At 37.7% G+C, this 27,654-nt stretch overlaps 2 protein-coding genes across 3 annotated transcripts in view; one reads left to right on the forward strand and one right to left on the reverse strand.

Annotated features, from left to right (window-relative positions):
• Positions 1–25,373, reverse strand: part of NDC80 (NDC80 kinetochore complex component) — a 52,507-nt gene extending 27,134 nt beyond the window's left edge. The window contains exons 1-9 of the mRNA XM_082668046.1: positions 25,270–25,373; positions 23,827–23,904; positions 20,836–20,959; positions 20,559–20,731; positions 19,770–19,872; positions 5,446–5,535; positions 3,180–3,273; positions 1,602–1,708; positions 704–848 (exon numbers count right to left, since the gene is read on the reverse strand). Coding sequence (XP_082524172.1) covers positions 704–848; positions 1,602–1,708; positions 3,180–3,273; positions 5,446–5,535; positions 19,770–19,872; positions 20,559–20,731; positions 20,836–20,959; positions 23,827–23,904; positions 25,270–25,370 — 1,015 coding nt within the window. The 5' untranslated portion in view covers positions 25,371–25,373. The remainder of the gene's footprint in view (positions 1–703; positions 849–1,601; positions 1,709–3,179; positions 3,274–5,445; positions 5,536–19,769; positions 19,873–20,558; positions 20,732–20,835; positions 20,960–23,826; positions 23,905–25,269) is intronic.
• A 1,744-nt stretch (positions 25,374–27,117) lies between these two features.
• METTL4 (methyltransferase 4, N6-adenosine) overlaps positions 27,118–27,654 on the forward strand; it is a 28,364-nt gene continuing 27,827 nt past the window's right edge. For both annotated transcript variants that reach the window (XM_082668324.1, XM_082668325.1), the window contains exon 1: positions 27,118–27,184. The gene's annotated coding sequence lies outside the window, so the exon portion shown is untranslated. The remainder of the gene's footprint in view (positions 27,185–27,654) is intronic.

Below are 27,654 nucleotides of genomic sequence, written 5' to 3' on the forward strand. Positions count from 1 at the left end.
ATAGAAGATATATTTATATTCAGGCAGCTTGTGTTCTTAGATAAGGTTCCTCTTGGCTTTAAAAAGCCAGGTGTCTGAAAACATGTTAGAAGGTGTAGTAGGTTGAATAATGACCACCCAAAGATAGGAAGTCCTAATCCCTGGAATTTGTAAACATTACCATATTTAGTAAAGGGGTCTTCACAGATACGATTAAGTATTTTGAGATGAGGAGATTACCCTGGATTATCGAGGTGGGTCCTAAATGCCATCACAAATGTCCTTAAAAGATAAAGGCAGAGAGAAATTAACATAGGCAGAAGAGAGACACCCACACACACAGAAGGTAATGTGAGGATGGAGGCAGAGACTGGAGTGACAGGGCCACAATCTCAGGAATGTCATCAGATACCAGAAGCTGGAAGAAGCAAGGAATGGATTCTCCCACATAGTCCTGGGAGGAAGTGTGGCCCTGCCGGATTTCCGACCTCTAGCCTTCTGTGAGTGAATAAATTTCCATTGTTTTAAGCCACCAAGTTTGTGGTAATTCATTACAGCAGTCTCAGAAAACTAATACATAAGTAACTAAAAACTTGGTTGCCTGATACATTACCATTAGAGGCAAAAAAGATACAGATGACAAAGCTGTCTCTACATGTGATAAGTCCCACACAGGTCCCCGTCCCAGTCTGAATGACCTTTTTCAGCATTTAGTTGTGCTTACCTACTCTAGAAATTTCTTCATCGAGGCCATTCAATTTCTGGTCAAGAATGGCTGAATGAGACTCCAAATTGCTCATGTATGCCTGATATTTTTGAACATCTGCTTGTAAGGAAGCTTTCAGTTTTCTCAATGACTCTAGGCGATTCTAAAAGAAGAGAAAGTGCGATTAGTTATTCTTGTCAATAATGATGCCATACTTTACTTGAAAGTTAAAGCAATATTATTTAAATTCATCTTAGAGAAAGGTAAATTAGTTTCCTTTTCACTTTTAGAGGGAGTCAAAAAAACTAAAACGGTAGCTTACTGTTATTACCCAATTAAGAAGATGTACGTACTTTTCAGAAGTCAGTTTGGGACAGAAAAAGTCCAGGGCCAGAATGAAAAAGAACAAACATTTAAAATCTGTTATTTTACAGAACAGTCTAGGGGCTTCCGCAATATAAAACACAAAATAAAATTAGATATCTGTATATTATCATTTAGCTTTTAGAAAGACCTCTGGATACAATATATTATATAAACACATTTATTACCATTCTCTTTCCACTAACTACAAAACCCAGGGCCTCTTGTAAGTAGTGCTCCCTAGAGGTATATAACATGCGGACCTTGTTCTAAAGATCTTTTTGGTCTTATGTAAATAGGTAAGACTCTTTCATCATATTCTGAACACTATTAGTCCAAGACTGACAGATCACAAGGGAAAACAAAGCTCTAGGGATACCAAACATGTTTTCTTAGGAGTTCTGTCCTATGTAAAAAAAATTAACTTTTAAGAAGCTTGTTTTTTTAATGTATTTTTTAAAAAAATAGATAAAGAAACAGCTGGTGTTGTCCAAGGAGACCCAAGAGTATAAGTAAGTGTATAAGCCTGTTGAAGATAAGCATGTTTACTAACCGGTTCTTTTTCTCTTTCTTGTTCCAATCTTGCAATCTGTTCATTCAATGCTCTGTTTTTTGCTGCTAATGATTCCAGCTTGGAAGCATCTACATTAAATAAATCCTCTGGAGAAAAAACCCAGAAACTTCATAAGGTCTCAAATCTGCCTAAAAAGTTCTCCCCCAGGTTTTTACCATTGCTCTCTCCCTCACTTCCTCTAGTCTCTACTCAAAACATCCCACTGAAGGACATCCTACCGTCTGTAAAACTGCAACCCTTCCCTTTGGTCCACCACACTCTCTACCTCCCTATCCTACTTCATTTTCCTCCGGAGCACTTATCACCATTTGACTTACAGTTGTTCATTTGATTATTGTCTCTAATAGAAGGTAAGCTCACAAGGGCAGAGATTTTTACCTCTTATTCATTACTGTATCCTCGGTGCCTACATGGTGACTGGTATACAGTATGTATATAATAAATATTGTTTGAATAAATGAATATAATTCATATGCTTAATTAATTATAACACAATATCAAAGCAAAGATGCTTTCAGTGTTAGATCACTATGAATTTTCCTCTTAAAAAAAAAGACAACATCATTTTCTTTGCTCCCCTTCTCATATGGACAAGCTGAAATTGTCCCGCTTCTTTTTTTTTTTTTTAAATATTTATTTACTTATATGGTTGCGTTGGGTCTTAGTTGTGGCTCGTGGGCTCCTTAGTTGTGGCATGTGAACTCTTAGTTGCAGCATGCATGTGGGATCTAGTTCCCTGACCAGGGATCAAACCCGGGCCCCCTGCACTGGAGTGCAGAGACTTAACCACTGCGCCACCAGGGAAGTCCCTGTTCCGCTTATTCTTCAGGAAAGTATATCCCATGGAAACAAAAGAGAATGCTTTCACTTTTTATGCTAATAGTGGCAGGGTGATCTCCTATTTTGATCGATTCCATAGTCTTTGGAGGATCGCTTTACACGTCTTAAACTTATCTATTTTACCTACCACTCTGGCATTTTATATACAAGACTATTACAAAAAAGGAACAACAATGTAAAATAATACTCCGAAATATTTTAAAGTTAGCCAGTAAATACCGAATGTCACTAGATTAGCTAAGTGGAAAAATAATTTCTTTCTTTGGAAATATCATAGCCCATTAACTATGTGACATAAATTTTGAAAGAGACCATAGATCTTTTGACTAACCAGTACTTTAATTTCTAAAATAATAAGGCAAGGATATCACAGGGATATCATCCCCCAAGAGGAATAACATTTGCTGATTATATTGTGTGCTCCGGGTAGCACATTTGACATTTTATAAACATGGCCATCTAATCCTGCAAAACTTTGTTAGAAAGGTTAAGTAGTTTGTTAACGTCACACAGCCAGTAAGGGGTCATGCCTCAGGTCTGACTCCAACACCAGTATTCTTTCTGCTTAACCTTTACTCCTCTCCACCAAAGAAACAGTTATGATAAAAATCAGGAGGCATCTAAACGCATTTACATTAGGCATAGTAAGATGGGCTACAACTCCTTGAGTGGAGTTAAATGACCCAAAGCAAGCACTCTAGGAATGAGAACACTTACTCAGCTTGGACTGCAACTCTGCATTCATCTCTTCAAAGCTGTCGGCACCAGTCATGAAACTCTCATAGCATTTTATGGTGTAGTCCAAAAACAACTGATTGGGATAAGCAGATTTAAAAACAAAGCCATGATTCTCTATTTAGTTTATTTCATTTTTCTAAGTAGAAGTTTAAATTTGAATTAAAAAAATAAAAGTCAGGAACACTAAGTGGTTACATGAACTCCTGTAAATGAGATACAAACCTAGGGAATATCATTAATTATGCTTCACAGATTTACTTAGTCTGCTACTTCTATAGTGAATAATAGGGATGAAAAGAATACTTCAATTTGGATAAAAGTGATACTTAGTAAATGGTTAAAAAAAACCCATATCTTCAGAATTTTGAGAAGGTTAGACAAGGAAGCTTATTAATAAATATAATTCAACATAAAATGTAAACTTGAGCATCTTTAGGGATAATCTAACTAATTAAAAATTTAAATGAATTGCTGATCATTTAAGTCTAATTAAACTGACAAGATCTAGTTGTGAAAACCAGAACATAATAAAGGCTATAATTTACATTGTAACTTCATGCTAAAACATGGCATGGTTAGTAGAGATCTAAACAGTAGACTATTAGTACTCTTAATATTTATCCAAGAGAAAATAATACTCTATTTTGCAATTCTGAGGTGTTTTGCTTACTGAAGATGTGTACTTTGTTAGGAGGCAAGAATGGCTGATCAGAATTTTCCACAGCCAGATGAAGTACACATCCCTCAAGATAAACCAATTCCCTTTGTGCTGATTCTCTGCTTACTAAACAATCTTCTTACTACTTGGTTGATACTGAAGGGGTGCCCTGAATAGGGGGTATGAGTATTTTTGTAACTGGAAAGATGTGTCAGTGGTGGTAAATTAATACATTTTTATTCTTTTTCAGATGTGAATTTGGTAAGAGTGAACGTTTCCTTAAAAGTTTGGTCAATTGTGATTTTGCAGGTTAAAAAAAAATTGAATTTCTAGATCTACAAAGCTGAGGCTCAGAATCTGATGAAGTTGGATACTTTGGTAACTCTTTTTAATTAAATTTAAAATTAATTTTTACTTTAAAATTAAAAATAGCACTTTATAATTTCCCAAGTGCTTCTCTATATATTGTCATCTGAAATAACAGCTAGAATAGCAAGAATAACTTTTACTGTTTTAACATTTAGGATGAATATCAATAAATTTAATATTTAGTCATTTAGTAGGTATTATAATTTTATTTGGGTGAGAACTGAGGCACCAATAAATCTAGTCTAGTACACATATTGCAACATGGGAAGAGGATTCTCTCAAGAGGATCAAAGGCTTGCTAGCTGCTTCTCCAGCAAGGATCACTGATGAAGTAGTAATGGGGTATGATATTCTTTGTTTGAAAAAAAAAAGCAACACTACCATGCCAGTCAGTTGATACATCTTTCTATTCGAACTATTTCCCAGGTAGTAATAAAAGATGAAGCTGAGGTTATTTCCACTTTCTTTTTATGACAAATGCTCCAAAGAGTGAAGAACAGAGAATTTTTTTTTTTTTTTTATCTTTAGGGTCCTACATAGTAGGACCTATATATGCTATAGGAACTATATATGCTGGGGACATTAATGTTTAATCTCAATACTATAAATTTATTCCTTGGAGTTGGTGTTTGCTCCCTTTGGATATATAAATTTATGTATTTTAGGAAATAGGGTAGGGTTAGTTACATAGTTAAGGCTCCAATACAGGATGGTTTGGGAACCAATTTAGACCATCTATTTACTTTTATCTCAATCACTTTTGGAAGTGGCAACTCTTAAGTGCAAGATGCCTAACTAAAAAGCCAAAACAAACAAAAAACCCACATGCCATCTATTTAAAGACCCAGTCTTTCAGGCTTTGTGTTGACAAAATACTATATTACAATAATGATGCCAGTATTGATACCTTCATTATAAAAGATAAGGGAGAAAGAGAAATATTACATCTGTACATATAACAATAACATTATGACATAATTCTAATTGCATTGCTTTTTTAAGTTACTTAAAATTTACAAATTTCCATTCCTAGTTACTTTTAGGAAACTACAATGTGATTTCAAGAGTAATTCCATTGACTAATATTTCCCCAAATCAGTTTTAGCAGATTTTTCAGGAAGCAAAAAGCCAAGTTCTACAAAAGAACATATCACTTTCAATAATAACACATTTAGTTAATATTAAGATAACTATAATGTTTACAGTAATGTAAGGTACCTTATTATGCATAATTCCATCTTCAGTTTCTTCTCCCCAAGGCTGTCCATCATCAAATAAAGGTGAGCTTTCTTTCATGGCATTATGTAACTATTTAGTACACAAGCAAAATATTAAGTTGATTAAGTTTCTGAGGAAAACGCATAGCTTTCATGTTTTGTCAAATTTGTTTTCAGTGTCATTTTTAGGAGCATTCACATTACTGCCTGACAAAGTCTCGTGAGAAGTTATTCTTTTAAACCTTAGAATATAATCCTTTTGATATTTTAGTAACTAAATCCCTTAGGATTAAAAAAGGATGGGCTCCATGTTTAGTTCTATTCTATAGTGAAAAATATGCTGATCTTTTTTATACACTTATTGAGAACATATACACACATTTAAAAAAATTTTTTATTTTATTTATTTATTTTTGGCTGTGTTGGGTCTTTGCTGCTGCGCACGGGCTTTCTCTAGTTGTGGTGAGCAGGGGCTACTCTTCGTTGAGGTGCACAGGTTTCTCATGGCAGTGGCTTCTCTTGTTGCGGAGCACGGGCTCTAGGCACGTGGGCTTCAGTAGTTGTGGCACGTGGGCTCAGTAGCTGTGGCTCGTGGGCTCTAGCTGTGGCTCGTGGGCTCTAGAGCACAGGCTCAGTAGCTGTGGCGCACAGGCTCAGTTGCTCTGTGGCATGTGGGATCTTCCTGGATCAGGGCTCAAACCCGTGTCCCCTGTGTTGGCAGGCAGACTCTCAACCACTGCGCCACCAGGGAAGCCCCCTACACACGTTTTAATGCAATTCTGAGAATCCAAAACAGAACTGCCACAAAAAGTAAGCCAAAAGTAATTATTTCTCTTTCATATAAACTCAATTTTGGTGCTCAAATGTTATCTACTGCCTCCTTCAGACTGTATAAGCATGCACTTTAGATTGAATTTTACAATATAAAATCTTCAGAAATACAAATATTTAACCTTGAAAGTGATAACAGATAATAAATTATAGCAAACATTCAGATGTTATAATTAACAAGCTAAAAGGAAAATGCCTAAAGGTTTTTAAGGCACATAAATTCCATTTTGGAACACATGTTTTTATAACTTGTTTTAGAAATATAACCTTTTAAAAATAAAAGAAAATTAGAAAATTTAAATGAAATTGCTATAAAATGTAAAGATATCAATGTATATCTAATATAATGAAGACTAAACTCTACAAAAATGGACTATGCATTACGAGTGTAAAAGAAGAATGTGGTTTCTGTTGAAAATATTTCTTTACATTTTCTTACCCTAGTATTCATATATAGATAGGATTGCTGAGTGGGGATACTGTCCTTAGTCTAGAGTAGCTTGTCCTATCTGCTCCTTTCCTATTCCAAAGGCGCTCATTAGACCTTTTGTATATCTAGGGTGGATGAAGGTAAGCTCTATCAACTCATCCTTTACCTCTTCTTCCCTTGACAAGGCCTCAAGTGACAATCAGATTTAATTAAGTCTTAAAGACAAGTAAGGCAGAGCCCAAGATGAAGAATAGAATCTCATATCTTATCATCAGGGTAGATAAAGACAGAGTTTCTGTTGCCTTGTCAAAGGTCCTTGTGAAAACTCTTGCTACTCTGCAAGGTTCAAGGAGAGCCTTACAAGGGACAAACAGATCCCCAGGAACTATAGGAAAGACTCTTACTACAATAACTAGAAGTTCTTCTGTACTGAGAAGATTTGGTTGAAAATGTTTCAACCTGAAATTGTATAGAGATAACCAGAAATATGGACTTGAGTAATCATTTTTTACCCAGAGGTGGCATTTACCAATAAAATACTACTCCTTCATATTATAAAAGGGTATTATATTATAAGAAAAGAAAAGGACTCAGAGGGATTTGAGATGAGTAACGCCCTAGCCCACTTTGGTTATTAACCAAAAGGTTAATCACAGAGCTAGTGGAGCATATGCACCCTCCTATTCATGTTCCTTGGTAGAGGGGAGACGGGGCAACTTTGGCAAAACTCCTATCACTCAAACACCGTAATAAGGATGTGCTTATAAGCTCTGTGCTAAGAGGCATAATGAGAGAGAAGAAATAAAACTTTACTTACAAAACATTAACAAACTGAATTCAGGAGTATAGCAAAGGAATAACCAACAATGAACAAACAGAGACTATTAGGGAACCAATATCCTATCATGTCATACCAACAGGTTGAGAAAAACAATCATCTCAATAGATCCTGTAAAAGCATATGATAAGGTTCAATGATTATTCTTGATAAAAATTAGAAAGAGGCAGATAAGCTTCAACATGAAAAACATTATCTTCTACCTGGAAACATCACAATTAAATGATAAAACAGAAAAATTTTTGTTTGAAAACAGTGGTACCAACAGAAATCAATCAAGAACAGTAATAATTAGGCAATTCAATAAGAGCAGACAACTACAGGTCAATATCCCTGATGAGAATATAGAGGCAAACATTTTCAATAAAATATTAGCAAACCAAATTCAGTAGCACTTTGAAAAGGTCATTCAACATGATTAAGTGGGATTTATCATGGGATGCAAGGATGGCTCAATGCATGCAAATCCATAAGTGTGATACATCACATTAATAGAATAAAAAAACCAAAATCATACAACAACTCAATAGAAAAAAAGTATTAGACAAAATTCAACGTCACTTCATAATAAAAACTCTCAAAGTGTGTATACAGGAAATGTACCTCTACATAATAAAGCCCATATATGACAAGCCCACAGCTAACATTATACTCAATGGTAAAGAACTGAAAGCTGTTACTCTAAGATCAGGAAAAAGTTAAGGATGCCCACTGTTGCCACTTTTTTTTTTGCTGTACGCGGGCCTCTCACTGTTGTGGCCTCTCCCGCCGCGGAGCTCAGGCCCCAGACACGCAGGCTCAGCGGCCTTGGCTCACAGGCCCAGCCGCTCCGTGGCATGTGGGATCTTCCCAGACTGGGGCACGAACCCGTGTCCCCTGCATTGGCAGGCGGACTCCCAACCACTGTGCCACCAGGAAAGCCCCACTATTGCCACTTTTATCCAACATAGTACTGGAAATCCTAGCCAGAGCAATCAGGCAAGAAAAATAAAAGGCATCAGAATTGAAAAAGAATAAGTAGAATTATCTCTATTTGCAGATGACATGGTTTTATATACAGAAAATCCTAAAGCCCCCTCAAAAGCAAACAAACAAATAAAACCTGTTAGATCTAATCAACAAATTCAGTAAATTTGCAGGATACAAAATTAAAATACAAAAATCAGTAGTGTTGCTATATACTAATGACAAATTATCTGAAAAAAGAAAAAAGGAAAATGATACCATTTACAATAGCATCAAAGCAATAAAGGAATAAGTTTAACCAAAGAGGTGAAAGATCTCTACACTGAAAAGTACAAGACAGGGCTTCCCTGGTGGCACAGTGGTTGAGAGTCCGCCTGCCGATGCAGGGGACATGGGTTCGTGCCCCGGTCCGGGAAGATCCCAGATGTCGCAGAGCGGCTGGGCCCATGAGCCATGGCTGCTAAGCCTGCGCGTCCGGAGCCTGTGCTCCGCAACGGGAGAGGCCACAACAGTGAGAGGCCCGCATAACGCAAAAAAACCCCACAAAAAACAACTAAAAATAGCATTACCATATGACCCAGCAATCCTACTCCTGGGCATATACCCAGAAAAAACCATAATCTAAAAAGACACACACACCCCAATGTTCACTGCAGCCCTATTTACAATAGCCAGGTCATGGAAGCAACCTAAATGCCCATCAACAGACGAATGGATAAAGAAGATGTGGTACATATATACAACAGAATATTAATCAGCCATAAAAAGGAACAAAATTGGGTCATTTGTAGAGACGTGGAAGAATCTAGAGACTGTAACACAGAGTGAAGTCAGAAAGAGAAAAACAAATACTGTATATTAACGCATATATGTGGAACCTAGCAAAATGGTACAGATGAACCGGTTTGCAGGGGCAAAACTGAGACAAAGATGTAGAGGACAAACGTATGGACACCAAGGGGGGAAAGCGGCAGCAGGTGGGGGTGGTGGTGTGATGAACTGGGAGATTGGGATTGACACGTACACACTGATGTGTATAAAATGGATGACTAATAAGAACCTGCTGTATAAAAAAATAAATTAAAAAAATGCCTCTGCACCTCTAGTTCTTGCGGAGGTTGGCATCTTCAGTGAAGTCTCCTATTGCAGGAGGACCTTCAAGATGGTTGATGTAGAGATTACCTTCCTCCCCACAAATACATCAGAAATACATCTACAGGGCTTCCCTGGTGGCGCAGTGGTTACGAATCTGCCTGCCAATGTAGGGGACACGGGTTCAAGCCCTGGTCTGGGAAGATCCCACATGCCGCAGAGCAATGAAGCCCGTGCACAACAACCACTGAGCCTGCGCTCTAGAGCCCACAGGCCACAACTACTGAGCCCATGAGCCACAACTACTGAAGCCCATGCACCTAGAGCCCATGCTCTGCAACAAGAGAAGGCACTGTGATGAGAAGCCTGCACACCACAACAAAGAGTAGTCCTTGCTCGCTGAAACTAGAGAAAGCCCGCACAGCAACGAAGACCCTACACAGACAAAAATAAAAATAAATAAAATAAATAAATATATAAGAAGAAAAAAATACATCTACATGTGGAACAAGTCCTACAGAACACCTACTGAATGCTGGCAGGAGACCTCATACTTCCCAAAAGGCAAGAAAATCCCTACGTACATGGTCGTGTGGCTGAGAGGGTCTTGGTGCTCCAGCCTGGTGTCAGGCCTGAACCCCTGAGGTGGAAGAGCCGAGTTCAGGACACTGAACCACCAGAGACCTCCCGGCCCCAAGTAATATCAATCGGCGATAGCTCTCCCAGAGATATCCGTCTCAATGCTAAAACCCAGCTCCACCCAGCAGCAAGCTGGGCACCCCATGAGAAATAACTAGCAAGACAGGAATACAACCCCACCCATTAGAAGAGAGGCTGCCTAAAATCATAATAAGGTCACAGACACCCCAAAGAACACCACCGGACGCGGTCCTGCCCTCCAGAAAGACAATGTCCAGCCTCATTCACCAGAACAGAGGCACCAGGCCCCTCCACCAGGAAGCCTACACAACTCACTGAACCAACGTTACCCACTGGAGGCAGACACCAAAAACAACGGGAATTACAAACCTGCAGCCTGCGAAAAGGAGACCCCAAATACGGTAAGTTAAGCACAATAAGAAAACAGAGAAATACACAGCATGTGAAGGAGCAAGGTAAAAATCCATCAGACTAAACAAATGAAGAGGAAATAGGCAGCCTACCTGAAAAAGAATTCAGAGTAATGATAGTAAAGATATCCAAACTCCTGGAGATAGAATGGAGAAAATACAAGAAACGTTTAACAAAGGCCTAGAAGAACTAAAGAGCAAACAAACAATGATGAACAACACAATAAATAAAATTAAAAATTCTCTAGAAGGAATCAAAAGCAGAATAACTAAGGCAGAAGAATGGATAAGCGACCTGGAAGATAAAATAGTGGAAATAACTACCGCAGAGCAGAATAAAGAAAAAAGAATGAAAAGAATTGAGGACAGTCTCACAGACCTCCGGGACAACATTAAATGCACCAACATTCGAATTATAGGGGTCCCAGAAGAAAAAGAGAAAAAAGACAGGGACTGTGAAAATATCTGAAGACATTATAGTTGAAAACTTCCCTAATACGGGAAAGGAAATAGTCAATCAAGTCCAGGAAGCACAGAGAGTTCCATACAGTATAAATCTAAGGAGAAACAAGCCAAGACACATACTAACCAAAGTATCAAAAATTAAATACAAAGAAAAAAATATTAAAAGCAGCAAGGGAAAAGCAACAAATAACATACGAGGGAATCCCCATAAAGTTAACAGCTGATCTTTCAGCAGAAACTCTGCAAGCCAGAAGGGAGTGGCAGGACACATTTAAAGCAATGAAAAGGAAAAACCTACAACCAAGATTACTAAACCCAACAAGAATCTCATTCAGATTTTTAATTTTTTTTATAAAAGAGATTTCCCTTTTTATTTTTATTTTTTATTATTATTATTTTTTTTGTGGTACGTGGGCCTCTCACTGTTGTGGCCTCTCCCGTTGTGGAGCACAGGCTCTGGACGCACAGGCCCAGTGGCCATGGCTCACGGGCCCAGCCACTCCGCGGCATGTGGGATCCTCCCGGACTGGGGCACGAACCTGTGTCCCCTGCATCAGCAGGCAGACTCTCAACCACTGCGCCACCAGGGAAGCCCCCTTTTTATTTATTTAAATTAATTAATGTCTGCGTTGGGTCTTCTTTGCTGTGTGCGGGCTTCTCATTGTGGTGGTTTCTCTTGTTGCGGAGCACGGGCTCTAGGCACGTGGGCTTCAGTAGCTGTGGCATGAAGGCTCTAGAGCTCAGGCTCAGTTGTGGCGCACGGGCTTAGTTGCTCCATGGCATGTGGGATCTTCCCAGACCAGGGCTTGAACCCATGCCCCTTGCATTGGCAGGCAGATTCTTAACCACTGCGCTACCAGGGAAGCCCCTCATTCAGATTTGAATGGAGAAATTAAAACGTTTACAGACAAGCAAAAGTTAATAGAATTCAGCACCACCAAACCAGCTTTACAACAAATGCTAAAGGAACTTTTATAGGCAGGAAACACAAGAGAAAAAAAATACCTACAAAAACAAACCCAAAACAATAAAGAAAATGTTAATAGAAACATACATATCAATAATTACCTTAAATGTAAATGGATTAAATGCTCCAATCAGAATACACAGACTGGCTGTATATATGCTGTCTACAAGAGACCCACTTCAGACCTGGGGACACTTACAGACTGAAAGTGAGGGGATGCAAAAAGATATTCTATGCAAATGGAAATCAAAAGAAAGCTGGAGTAGCAATTCTCATATCAGATAAAATAGACCTTAAAATAAAGACTGTTACAAGAGACAAGGAAGGACACTGCATAATGATAAAGGGATCAATCCAAGAAGATATAAAAATTGTAAATACTTATGTACCCAACATAGGAGCACCTCAATACATAAGGCAAATGCTAACAGCCATAAAAGGGGAAATCGACAGTAACACAATCATAGTAGGGGATTTTAACACCCCACTTTCACCAATGGACAGATCATCCAAAATGAAAATAAATAAAGAAACACAAGCTTTAAATGACAGATTAGACAAGATGGACTTAATAGATATTTATAGGACATTCTATCAAAAACAACAGAATACACTTTCTTCTCAAGTACTCATGGAACATTCTCCAGAATAGATCATATCTTGGGTCACAAATCAAGCTTTGGTAAATTAAAAGAAAAATGAAATCGTATCAAGTATCTTTTCCGAACACAATACTATGAGACTAGATATCAATTACAGGAAAAAAACTGTAAAAAATAAAAACACATGGAGGCTAAACAATACCCTACTAAATAACCAAGAGATCACTGAAGAAATCAAAGAGGAAATCAAAAAATACCTAGAAACAAATGACAATGAAAACATGACGACCCCAAACTTATGGGATGCAACAAAAGCAGATCTAAGAGGGAAGTTTATAGCAATACAATCCTACCTCAAGGAACAAGAAACATCTGAAATAAACAACCTAAACTTACACCTAAAGCAATTAGAGAAAGAAGTACAAAAAAACCCCAAAGTTAGCAGAAGTAAAGAAATAATAAAGATCAGATCAGAAATAAATGAAAAAGAAATGAATGAAACAATAGCAAAGATCAATAAAACTAAAAGCTGGTTCTTTTAGAAGATAAAGAAAATTGATAAATCATTAGCCAGAGTCATCAAGAAAAAAAGGGAGAAGACTCAAATCAACAGAATCAGAAATGAAAAAGGAGAAGTAACAACTGACACTGCAGAAATACAAAGGATCGTGAGAGATTACTACAAGCAACTGTATACCAATAAAATGGACAACCTGCAAGAAATGGACAAATTCTTAGAAAAGCACAACCTTCCGAGACTAAATCAGGAAAAAATAGAAAATATCAACAGACCAATCACAAGCACTGAAATTGAAACTGTCATTAGAAATCTTCCAAGAAGCAAAAAGCCCAGGACCGGATGGCTTCACAGGTGAATTCTGTCAAACATTTAGAGGAGAGCTAACACCTATCCTTCTCAAACTCTTCCAAAATATAGCAGAGAGAGGAACACTCCCAAACTCCTATGAGGCCACCATCACCTTGATACCAAAACCAGACAAGGATGTCACAAAGAAAGAAAACTACAGGCCAATATCACTGATGAACATAGATGCAAAAATCCTCAACAAAATACTAGCAAACAGAATCCAACAGCACATTAAAAGGATCATACAACATGATCAAGTGTGGTTTATCCCAGGCATGCAAATACTCTTCAATATATGCAAATGAGTCAATGTGTTAAACCATATCAACAAATTGAAGGATAAAAACCATATGATCACCTGAATAGATGCAGAAAATGCTTTTGACAAAATTCAACACCGATTTAAGATAAAAACCCTCCAGAAAGTAGGCAGAGAGGAAACCTACCTCAACATAATAAAGGCCATATATGAGAAACCCACAGCCAACATGGTTCTCAGTGGTGAAAAACTGAAACCACTTCCTCTAACATCAGGAACAATACAAGGTTGCCCACTCTCAACACTATTATTCAACACAGTTTGGGAAGTTTTCGTCATGGCAATCAGAGAAGAAAAAGAAACAAAAGGAATCCAAATTGGAAAAGAAGAAGTAAAAATGTCACTGTTTACAGATGACTTGATACTATACATAGAGAATCTTAAAGATGCTGACAGAAAACTACTAGAGCTAATCAATGAATTTGGTAAAGTAGTAGGATACAAAATTAATGCACAGAAATCTCTTGCATTCCTATACACTAATGATGAAAAATCTGAAAGAGAAATTAAGGAAACACTCCGATTTACCATTGAAACCTAGGAATAAACCTACCTAAGGAGACAAAAGATCTGTATGTAGAAAACTATAGGACACTGATGAAAGAAATTAAAGATGATACAAACAGATGGAGAGATATAGCATGTACTTGGATTGGAAAAATCAACATTGTGTAAGTCTATACTACCCAAAGCAATCTACAGATTCAACGCAATCCCTATCAAACTACCAATGGCATTTTTTACAGGACTAGAACAAAAAATTTCACAATTTGTATGGAAACATGAAAGACCTCGAATAGCCAAAGCAATCTTGAGAAAGAAAAACGGAGCTGGAGGCATCAGGCTCCCTGACTTCAGATTATACTACAAAGCTACAGTAATGAAGACAGTATGGTACTGGTACAAAAACAGAAATATAGGTCAATGGAATAGGATAGAAAGCCTAGACATAAACCCACGCACAGAGGGTCACCTTGTCTTTGATAAAGGAGGCAAGAATATACAATGGAGAAAAGACAGCCTCTTCAATAAGTGGTGCTGGGAAAACTGGACAGCTACATGTAAAAGAATGAATTTAGAACACTTCCTAACACTATACACAAAAATAAACTCAAGGGCTTCCCTGGTGGCGCAGTGGTTGAGAGTCCGCTTGCCGATGCAGGGGACACGGGTTCGTGCCCCAGTCCGGGAGGATCCCACATGCTGCGGAGCGGCTGGGCCCGTGAGCCATGGCCACTGAGCCTGCGCGTCCGGAGCCTGTGCTCCGCAACGGGAGAGGCCATGGCGGTAAGAGGCCCGCGTACCGCAAAAAAATAAATAAATAAAATAAACTCAAAATTGATTAAAGACCTAAATGTAAAGCCAGACACTATAAAACTCTTAGAGGAAAACATAGGCAGGACACTCTATGACATAAATCATAGCAAGATCCTTTTTGACCCACCTCCTAGAGAAATGGAAATAAAAATAAACAAATGGGACCTAATGAAACTTAAAAGCTTTTGCACAGCAAAGGAAACCATATACAAGATGAAAAGACAACCCTCATAATGGGAGAAAATATTTGCAAACGAAGCAACTGACAAAGTATCATTCTCCAAAATATACAAGCAGCTCATGCAGCTCAATATCGAAAAACAAACAACCCAATCGAAAAATGGGCAGAAGAGGTAAACAGACATTTCTCCAAAGAAGATATACAGATTGCCAACAAACACATGAAAGGATGCTGAATATCACTAATCATGAGAGAAATGTAAATCAAAACTACAATGAGGTATCACCTCACACCGGCCAGAATGGCCATCATGAAAAATCTACAAACAATAAATGCTCGAGAGGGTGTGGAGAAAACCCTCTTGCACTGTTGGTGGGAACATAAATTGATACAGCCACTATGGAGAACAGTATGGAGGTTCCTTAAAAAACTAAAAATAGAACTACCGTATGACCCAGCAATCCCACTACTGGGCATATACCCTGAGAAAACGATAATTTAAAAACAGACTTGTACCACAATGTTCATTGCAGCAGTATTTGCAACAGCCAGGACATGAAAGCAACCTAAGTGTCCATCAACAGATCAATGTTTAAAGAAGATGTGGCACATATATACAATGAAATGTTACTCAGCCATAAAAAGAAATGAAATTGAACTATTTGTAGTGAGGTGGAAGGACTTAGAGTCTGTCATACAGAGTGACGTAAGTCAGAAAGAGAAAAATACCGTATGCTAACACATATATATGGAATCTAAAAAAAAAAAAAGGTTCTGATGAACCTAGGGGCAGGACAGTAATGAAGATGCAGATGTAGGGAATGGACTTGAGGACACGGGGAGGGGGGAAGGGTACGCTGAGACGAAGTGAGAGAGTAGCATGACATATATACATTACCAAATGTAAAGTAGATAGCTAGTGGGAAGCAGCTGCATAGCACAGGAAGATCAGGTTGGTGCTCTGATACCACCTAGAGGGGTGGGATAGGGAAGGTGGAGGGAGATGCAAGAGGGAGGGGATATGGGGATATATGTATACATACAGCTAATTCACTTTGTTATACAGCAGAAACTAACACACCACTGTAAAGCAATTATATTCCAATCAAGACATTAAAAACAAAACAAAACAAAGTCCTAGAAGAAAACATAGGCAGTAAGCTCCCTGACAGTGGTCTTGGCAATGATTTTTTGGGATTTGAGACCAAAAGCAAAGGCAACAAAAGCAAAAATAAACACATGGGACTATATCAAACTAAAAGGTTTCTGCAGAGCAAAAAAATGATCAACAACATGAAAGGGTAACCTACGGAATGGGAAAAAATATTTGCAAAGCATTTATCTGATAAGGTGTCAGTATCCAATATCCATAAAGAAGTAATACAACAATAGCTGAAAAATAATGAAATTAAAAAAATGGGCAAAGGACCTGAGTATACATTTTTACTAAGATATTCAAATGGACAACAGGTACTCAACATCACGAATTATTAGGGAAATGCAAATCAAAACCACAGTGAAAACCTCATGCCTTTGAGTATGGCTTACATGGAAAAGACAAAAAATAAATGCTGGTAAGAATGTGGAGAAAAGGGACCCCTTGTGCACTGTTGTACATTTGTACGACCACCACAGAAAACACTGGTTTCCATGGAGGTTCCTAAAGAAATTAAAACTAGAACTACCACACGGTGCAACAATTCCACTCTAAGTATGTATCTGAAGGAAACAAAATCACTATGCTGAAGAGATTCCTGTACACATATGTTCACTGCAGCATTATTTACAACATGGAAACAGCCTAAGCATCTACTGACAGATAAATGGATAAAGAAAATGTGGTATATGTGTATATATATACACACATACACATATGTACACACAATGGAATACTATTCAGCCATAAAAAGAAGGAAATCCTGCCATTTGTGACAACATGGATGGACCTTGAGGGCAGTACTCTAAATGAAATAAGTCAGACAGAGAAAGATATATATTACATCATCTCACTAACAGGTGGAATTTTGAAAAAACAAGCCAACAAAAAGGGATCATATTTGTGGTTACCAGAGGCAGGGGGTTAGGGAGTAGGAGAACTGGATAGAGGTCAAAAGGTACAAACTTATAGCTATAAGATAAATAAGTCCTGGGAATGTAATATACAACATGTGTATACACCAAACACTACTGTTTGGTATATTTGAAAGTTGCTAAGAGAGTAGATCATAAAAGATCTCATCATGTGGAAAAAAACCATTTTTCTTCCTTTTTCTTTTTGGCATCTATATGAGATACGGATTTTAACTAAAGTTACTGTGGTAATCATTTGGCAATGTAAGTCAAGTCATTACACTGTACACCTTAAATTTACAGTTCTGTATGTCAATTATATCTCAACAAAATTAAAGAAAAAAAAAACCAAGGGGAAAAGATGGGTTATCCAATAAAAGGTATTGAGATATATGAATGAGCCATTTAAAAAATAAAATTGCCTTTTCTTTAATGTTAAAATAAATTGCAGATGGTTTAAGATTTAAACACAATACAAAGAAGCCATAAAAATACTATGGAAAAAAGCGAAAGCACTTTTTAAAAAACATGGGAGTAAAGGAGACCATCCTAAGTGTGGCTAATTACCTAGGATTCTGTTAAGTGGGAAAGAAAGCATAAGAAACCTATGAATGCTCTCTCATTGATTCTTACATTGTTACAGTGTTCAGTTGCACTACCTCAAGCAAATTAAGATAGGAAGGAGAGGATTTCAATCTATGCCTCCAAGTCTATGTAATGGACTTGGAGGCATCTCAAGAGGTCCCTCCCCAATAGAAGCCAAAGCAGGTACTCCATACAGAAGCTCCTGTATCACTGTGGAAATGCTATCTCCCTAAAACATAACAATGACCTAAGCTGCTTAGGCAAACAAGGGTAAGGTGTTCTAATGACAGTAGTGGTATTTGGAGGGAAGAGCAGAGAGGTGGTTACCCAATGTCCACGTGTATCACTGAGGAGAGGCAAACTGAACGCATAAAAGTTATACATAAAGTTCAATAAAACTTAAGTTCTGTTAATGGACTATGGTAGTGGATTTCTACTTCTCTCTTGAAAATTGGTGGTGCTGAATGTACCAGTATATCTCCTGGGTCAAAAGCCATCCCCAGTGCCTGCCTACATTTAGTTATGGGCTTGCTGACGGCCAAGAGAATGTCAGGGGACAGTATTAGTTCTAAGGATTCCAGCACTAAGTAGGGCAGGAAACTCAGAAGCTGTAGAAGGAAGAGACTGCATTAGACTAGGTAACAATGTACATATTTACATTTGCAACCAATTAAAATACAGCACATAAATCAAAAGGATAATGAGGGAAAAACATCTGCACCATATACATAAGAGCTTATTTACCCAATTCAACTCTTTTTGACATACAAAATGGTGATCTTGCAAATAAGATAAAAAAGTCAAAAGACATGAATATGCAGTTATAATGTGTGAATATTCAAGTTTAAAAACAAAAATTGCAAATACAAAAATATTATCTTTTGCTTGTCATGTTGTCAATTATTAAAAACATCGATAAGCTTAATATGTAAGGAGTTCAATATATAAAGGCTTATAGTAATACTAGAAAGAAATAAATATAAAATAGGTCAAAAAAGCACATATAAGCAAGTTATAAGAAACAGCAATGATAATGATAAATCATTCAAAAACATAATCACTTTAATAATATATTAAAACAAACTACATTTCCACCTCCCAAATGGGTAAAAATTTTAAAACAATAATGCCTATCATGTGGGAAAATGGGTATTCTCAGACATTGTTGAGGACCTTTTAACTGGTGCAATTTTTCTGGAGGGAAATTTGTCAATATGTATCAAAATTTGAAAATATACACATAATTTGCATAGCAAAAATGCACCTTTAAAACAATATCCTAAGAAATGTTTTAAGTTGTTGCCTCTGAGTTGTGGGATTATGAGTATACCAATTTCTGTGTACGCGTTTCTGTATTTTCCAGAACTGTTGCAATGAATATGGACTTTAAATAAAAAGGGGAAGAAAATCAAATTCATGTTATGGGGGAAATTCCTACTGACTTATTTTGCTGTGTTTTTTTTTTTTTTCTGTTTGTTTGTTTTTGAGCTGTAAAACCTCATGAAAACAAATGATCTCCTTGCCATTGTGATATTTCCTTTCCTCACTTCTGGAATCATATATTAACATTTTGAAGAACTTAAAATAAAAACTGCTTTGAAAACTGAAAACTGATGCAGATTTTGAGATAATTGGTAAAAGCAAGATTGGGAGAGAAATAGAAATACCCTGAGGTAAAAAAAAAATCTTTCCTATATATATCATTAAAATGAGAAATCAAATACCTTGATGCAGTCTATTAGCCAAACCAAGGCTGCCACAATGTGAGGCCATGTATGAGGGGCCCCCACTGTATACATGGAGCTTTTCGATAATGCAAACGGATACCTATGAAAAATCAGAAAACATAAGCCAGTATGTTAATTTTGTAAAAATAATGGCTAAATTAAGCAAGAAGTTACATTAAAAAAAATTCCCCATATATACCATCAGTCTCGACTTGTTTAGAAGATACTTGTTGAGATTCTCTCCTTCGTCTTCTTACCCTCAAATGGTTTTGTGTATTTTGTTTTATTTCTCTGCAGATTACTTTGTACATATATTCCCTAAGCAGAATTTGATTTACAACCAACATGCTGGACTTCTCTCCTGAAAGACTGTTCCCTCAAATCCAATGTACCCCAAATAAACCACATGTATGTATTTCTCCTCCTCAAATCCACTTCTCCCCCTGTGTTTATTCTACATAGGCTTTTCTGGACTTTCTTACTCCATTTTCACCAGGCCTTCAATCCTATCTTTTCGGTTTCTATAAAATCTGCAGTAGCTAGCCTATTCTATCTATTCCTCGTCACATCAGTAGTCGAGGGCTTTATGATCTATAATCTGTAGTTCAGTAATAATCTCCAAAAAGTTTTTTTTGCCTTTTCAATTTATCTTGCATATGTCGCCCATAGTGACCATCTTAAAATATATTATTTCTCTAACTCAAAATCTTTACACAGTTATTGAGTTTCATTCTTTTCTGTGTTCCAACAATCTCTCTAGGCTAATGAGAAATATAACATACAAACCCAAGATCTTTAAAGATTCTTGGAACCTCTTCTTCAAACTTTGTGTCAGGAAGTTCATACGAAGGGCACAGGAAGCCATAAAGAAAAGTGAAGATCTTTAGGAAGTCTTTAACAGAAGGAGCTTGTAGAGATTTCATGGATACGCTATATGCATAACCGTTTTCTGAAAGAAACTATAATAATTTTTATGAAACATCAAACATTTTACAATAGGAAAATTATTGAAGAATACTTAAGAAAACACTCACAATTTCGAATGGTTAAGATTATAAAATACCTCACAGAGCTGTCGAATACATTGCTGAATGAATGCTTTGTCATTAAGTGGTCTTGGGTCCTTGATTTTTTCAGAAGTGGAAAATATACCAAATTGACTATTCCGGGATCCATGTCCACTAGTTCTGTAAACATATTTTTAAAAAGTCAGTCAAAATTATTTCCTTCTGTGGTCAAGCCTAAATTATTTCAAGGCAATTTTATATTTTAACATCAGCACCAAACATTAAAGTTCAATTCTTTGGTTTTTATTTAACTAAGATTTCTCTTACTCAAAGCAGAGAAAAAAAGAGCAAATAATGAAGATTAAAGTATAAAATGAGGTGGGAAGAAAAGTACACTTTGGTGCTCTGCATTACTAACACATACATCATCCTCTAAAACTGTGCATTTTGAGTCCACTAGGTCTTCTGCACCAACTGTTCTGCACCAACTGTTCTCCAATAACCCAGATTCTTTCAACAACCTACTTGCCCCTCCATGATTGCTCCTTCATTTCCAACCCCTTTATTTACCATTATTTATTGCAGGAAAATTTGAGATGTTGAAAGATTGTGCTTTTTTTCATAAACGTTATTGTGTCGTGCAATATTATGTATCTGATTGTTATTTACCATAAATATATGTTGCTACTTTTTAGTCATTAATAGCTATAGCATATATGCTCCATCTTAAGCCCCTCCTCTCAAAATAAAACATCATTTGTTTAAATCTTTATAATGGTTTCTTTTGCTTCTCTTTGTGGCCCAACTTACCTAACCATTGTAGTTTATTAAATATCCTTGGGACAATACTTTTCCTTTTTGGACAGATGCCACAAAACTGAGTTACAATGAACACTGCTGTAATGTCTGAACTCTGTTCATCAAAACAATTTCTCCCTGCATGTTTGCTTGCTGCTTTCAAGTTCTCTCCTGACCAGGATCTAAAAGTTCTTTACCTTGGGCTCTCTGATGCCACTGCTCTGATTAACTAGCTAATTAGCTAATTCTTCCCCTGAGAATTTGCTATTTGAGATCCACTTTTCTACATACTGCTATTACTTAATCTTTAATTTTTTTTTACTAGGAAAGAATACATGTATAGACTCAGCTCTTATTCTACACAAAACTGTACTAATAGATAGCTTTTCAAATTATAAAAGAATTTCCCAACCAATCGAAATACTGTATCATTCAACTTATAGTTTAAGAGATAGGGTCTAGAAGCAGAGTCTGGTTAAAAATTCTGTCTCTGTTACTAGTTGTATGACCTTGGGTAAACTATTTAACCTCTGTGCTTTAATTTCCTAATGTCTAAAATGAAGGCAATAACAGTATCTACACATAGGGCAGTTCTGAGGATTGATTAAAAGAGATATAAAATAGCACTTTTCTGGCTTACAAAAATGCTCAGCAAAAGTTAGAATTTATAATCATTAGCATCAGTATCTCTGACATTCAGCTCTGAGATGACAGTTACATTACAAAAATGCCTTAAGATTTTTTATCAACTAGAATAAACACCAGAAACAGTTTAACTTGGGTTCATGACAAAGACTTTTCATAAGGTAACAAATATGTTATCTCTAAATATTTCCAAAATATAATTAAATAAACATTTGTTTTAAAACAAAGTTATATTTTGTTTTTGGTGAGATGAACAGTTTCTCTATTTTGGAGTTGGAAATTTCTTTAAAAAATTAACTTTATTGAGGTATAATTGCTTAGAGTAACATGCACCTGTTTAAAGCATACAATTTGATGAGGTTTGACAATATTTACACCTGTGTAATCTCTACCACGATCAAGATATTAAACATTTCCATCATCTCAAATCTTATCCCCCTTACCAGTCAATCCTTACCCTACCCCCAGCCTAGGCAACTACTGATCTACTCTAGACAGTGGTTCTCAAAGTGTGCCCTAGGGGATCGAGAAGTCAAAACTATTTTCCCAATAAAATTAAGATTTTTTTCACACCTTTCATGCTTATTTTTTCGTTGAGTGTACAGTGCAGTTTTCCAGAGGTTGGCTACATGATGTCAGATATTATAACAGACTGAATTCCGAAGCAGATACGAGAATTCAGCTACCTTCTATTAAGCCAGACATTAAAGAGATTTGCAAAAATATAAATGTCACTCTTCTTACGGAAATGGTTTTATTTTTTAAAAATTAAAGCATGTTATTTATATTAACATGTAATGGGTTACTGTTATTTTATTTTACTTTATTTTTTTAATATTTACTTATTTAATTAATTAATTTATTTGGCTGCTTCGGGTCTTAGTTGCAGCATGCAGGATCTTTGTTGAAGCATGTGGCATCTTTTGTTGCAACGTGCGGGCTCTTCACTGCAGCATGCAAGCTTCTCTCTAGTTGTGGCATGCGGATTTTCTCTTCTCTAGTGGAGGTGTGTGAGCTCAGTGGTTGTGGTGCGTGGGCTTAGATGCCCCGCCGCATGTGGGATATTAGTTCCCCGACCAGGGATAGAACCCGTGTCCCCTGCATTGGAAGGCGGATTCTTTATCACTGGATCACAAGCGCAGTCCTGGGCTATTTTTATTTTAAACTGAATTAATACGTACTAATTTTTTTTTCTCAGTTTTATTTTCTAATATAGTTAATATCAACAGATACAGCCCACAAGATAAAAGCTCTTTGGAGTCCTTAATAATTTAGTAAAAAAAAGTCTTTGGCTAAGATGTTGGACTAGATGATGGTTCCTAATTTTAAAATGCTATGATTCCATAGTATGTGAAAGCTATGTGTAGAATTTTCAATCAAGTATTCACTTGTAACAATGAAATAGTGGTCTAAATGTGCTGCTATATCTCAGCATAACCTAAAGCAAATATAACCATTTTAACCATTTAAAACAGAGGAAAACTAGATTATAACTCTCTCTTGAAAGGGATCATGCCATCTAATTTTTTGTACTTTGACAGCATCTAGCTCAATGCATGGCTATAAGAATCCCTTCCATTAGAATTAATAAAAAAAATCATTACCTTTTACCAAATACAGAGGCTTTTCTGTCAGATGTGGGTTTGTTAATACTCAATTTTCCAAAGGTTGATTTCTCTTTGCTTTAAGAAAAGGAGAAAAACAAACTCTTTAAATAAGTGGAAAAATATTAGTTCAAGAAACTTTTGTAAATACATTGGAACCAACCCCTCTTCCTCATTACTTATAAGAATAATTCAAAATCATGAAAATTTTTAGCAGCAATCATAGCTATCAAAAATAGGATAGGCTTACAACATAGTATGAGTTTTAACACTAAAATGTTAAGAAAAAAGGAAAAAACCCCATATCTACATTGTAATTTTAATTATCCTAAAATATGTACATTTATGGATAACAACGTCAAAGGAAAAGAAATAACTTAAAAACAGATATTTTCAATCAGAGAATGATAGCCACATTTAAAATTTTTTCTTTTGAGGCTCACTCTTTATTAGACTGCAGCTACACTTAAGAACATACATTACGTCAATTACAGACCAGAAACATTGACAAAGGCAACCTTTTAGCTTTGAATGCAATTCAAGGCACAAATCTTTTGGAGTAGTAATATGCAACAGTACAAAACATTTCTCTGATTTCAGAAGAAAAAATGTATAAATATTTCCAATTTCTATAAGTAGCAGAGGCTCATACTATGTAAACCCAAGTAACAAGAACAGTTCGCAAGTAACCTGTACCTTGGTAATACAGAAGGAATGATAGCACTCAACATGGTTACAAATAGCCTTCTCTTAACTGTAAGAAATTCATTCATAGGGAAAAATTAGTTTATGATTTTAAGTTCTTTTTCCCCCTCATTTTATTTTTTATTAAAAAAATTGAAGTCCAGTTGATTTACAATGTTTCAGGTGTATAGCAAAGTGATTGAGATACACACACACACACACACACACACATACTTTTTCAGATTCTTTCCAATTACAGATTATTACAGGATATTGACTACAGTGACAGCAAGTTCTTTGGGGCACCTTTTTTTTCCAGTGAATCCTGAGGAAATAGTTTGGAGAAGTGGTGTTCTGTAGGCTGCTACTAAACTGCAGCTAATTGTCAGGGCAAATAATACCTTTCATTGAGAACTGTGCTAGTTGGATACACCTCAGTAAATAGAAGTTACAGCAGAGAACCTGCTCAAACAAGCAGCTCTACAGTAAAGGAGGAAAATAAATGAGTGGAAGAGTGCTGAAAAGGAATTAGCAGTCCCTCAGGGATTGCCTAGCAAGAGACATGGCTTTGGAGATTTAACTATCAAATGAGAAAAAACACAACACCTAGTAACATGCCCATTTTTTAGCCTTCACTGACTCCAAATTAGGTACCACTGAGAACAGATAAGATTCATCATAATATGACTCATACTACATCTTTGTATTAACCTCCTTTACAGATTTCTTTGCCAAAGACAATAAGGCATAGGTACTCACGTTTGAGGGGTATGGAGGCCTGGTTTATTTAAGTCCTGGGATCTTAATTCCTGCATAGAGAGGCGGCCAGCACCACCGGTAGAAAATGAACTGCGTTTCATGTTTATGACCTGCATTCACGAATTTGGTAATGAACAAGTCTTTCCAGACACAGATGGTACATTAAGCAACAACTATTATCTTTACCCTCAAACAGAAAGGCAGCCAAGTTTCACTGTTTTTTCAAGATAATCTTTCCCGGGCCATCTTTGCTTGTTCATGTAAGGTGAAGTCCTAATTTGCAGGGAACATCTATCTATTTAACTCCATTTAAAAATATCCAACACAGGGCTTCCCTGGTGGCTCAGTGGTTGGGAGTCCGCCTGCCGATGCAGGGGACACGGGTTCGTGCCCCTGTCCGGGAGGATCCCGCGTGCCGTGGAGCGGCTGGGCCTGTGAGTCATGGCCGCTGGGCCTGCGCGTCCGGAGCCTGTGCTCCGCGTTGGGAGAGGCCACGGCAGTGAGAGGCCCGTGTACCGCAAAAAAAAAATTCAACACCCATAAACACTTACTAACTGCCTACCATGTACAAGGGAGTGTGAAAGTAATGCAAACAATACAAAGGTGAATAAGGTATGATTCCTACCTTCACAGGGTATTTATGGTAGTTAAACTCCTAAATCCTAACTCAGACCACATCACCACTGTTGGCTGTGCCTATTTCAATGGGAAGTCAGAGGCTACTGACAAGAACTACCTCTGATGTTTCATTTTCTTTGGTCTTGGAGCAGAGCTATTCAGTTTTCTTTTCCTAATGTCCATCTCCCCTGCTCTGTCCTTAACCTACTGTTTCCCATTTACATTATTCAATTACTGCCCCTCGTGCTTCAATCTCCCTCTCATCAAGGATAAATTATCTGGTCTACAGACTGCTTCCATTTTCTCAGACCACATTCACATCTCATTCCCTTCCCATCTACTGAAACGGTTGCCTCCTGAGATACTCATGACTGACAAATCTTTTGATCCTATCTTAACTCTGAGGCATTAGACACTATACACCTAGCCCTTCCAGGTCCTGTCCTGGTTTCCAAGAAAGTGGACATCTGTGGTTATCCTTTTACTTCTTGGGGCTCTCCTTTGTCTTTTAAACTGATTACACTCTTTACTTCTTTGTTTGGCTATTTCTTCTTCAGTATACACTTCTGAGCTATTAAACTTTTCCACTCTCACCTATCTGTCCACTCCCAATCTCCACTTAAAATGTACTCTTAAAACCTGAGGTTAAGACTTTCAGATGTACTCCTTACACGGCCACCAGGATGTTACACTAGTATCTCAAACGCACCATAGCAAACAGTTCTTCATCTCGTCCTTCCTCTCCCTGCTCCCATCCATTCTTCCCCTTTTCCTCTCTCCATGTCCTCTTCACCCCACCGGTGTCACCTTGGCCTTCCCCTTCTCCCTTGGAAAATCACTGCCATAAGAAATTTATTGGACTCCGGGAAACTAGCGCCTAGAACAGATGGGGCCCGGGGACCGGTTACAACAGCAAACACCAAAACGTCTCTCCTCAGGGCCCGTGAATCTAACTTTTTGGCGCCCTGGCGTTCTCCCTCTAGCCCAGTGCTGCCGGAACAAAATTAACGCAAAGTCATTAGTCACCTTTCTTCCAGCTTCCCGATACGACGCAGGGACCGAACTGCTGTAAACCGTGCTATTGCCCGCTAGACAAAACGTCAGCCGCCAAAACACAACCTCCTTCCTCCACCCGCCGGCGCCGTTCGAATTTTAAAATCTCCGGCGTCGCTGACGTCATCGCGCACGACATATGCGCGCGCGTGCGCAACTCTCTCGCGTCGCTCGTCGCCGGAACTCTGCGTGTTGGTGAAATGCCGCCGCCTCACGGGCGCGCTCGGGCGTGTTCCGGCAAGCTGTAAGCGTCCTCTGAGAAGTCTGGTCCGACCCTTAAATTTAGCTGTGAACACCCGAGCGCTTTACGTCCCTGAGTAGCGAGCAGAGCGCTCCAGGCAGCCCTTGAAACGTTTTTTCCGTACAGCAACATGGCGGCTCCCGTTGACTGTTAGAAAAGGAGATTTGTTTTTTCCTTTGCCCTGAAAGGAGTGTCTTTCAGGACCACTGTTTAGATGGGTGCTGTTTCATGAAGCAAGTCTGGGAAGGCGGGGTGCACTTTTCTGACAAGGGAGGCGGCGAGGTAGGAGATAGTGACGGCCCAGTGTGGGCGCAGTCGGCCCCAGGGTCGCGCTGCTGAGGCCGTCGCCAAGGTTCGGGCTCAGGGCATGAGTGCTCTCTGGGGTTCCAGGTGCTCTAGCGGTGGCCTGCGGAAAGCTGGAGGATCCAGTGTGGGGCCGAGAATTAGGAGAGAAAAGTGACCTGAGCACAGTA

This window comes from Grampus griseus (genome assembly GCF_964374135.1).
Source record: "Grampus griseus genome assembly, chromosome: 12".
Lineage (NCBI taxonomy): Eukaryota > Metazoa > Chordata > Mammalia > Artiodactyla > Delphinidae > Grampus > Grampus griseus.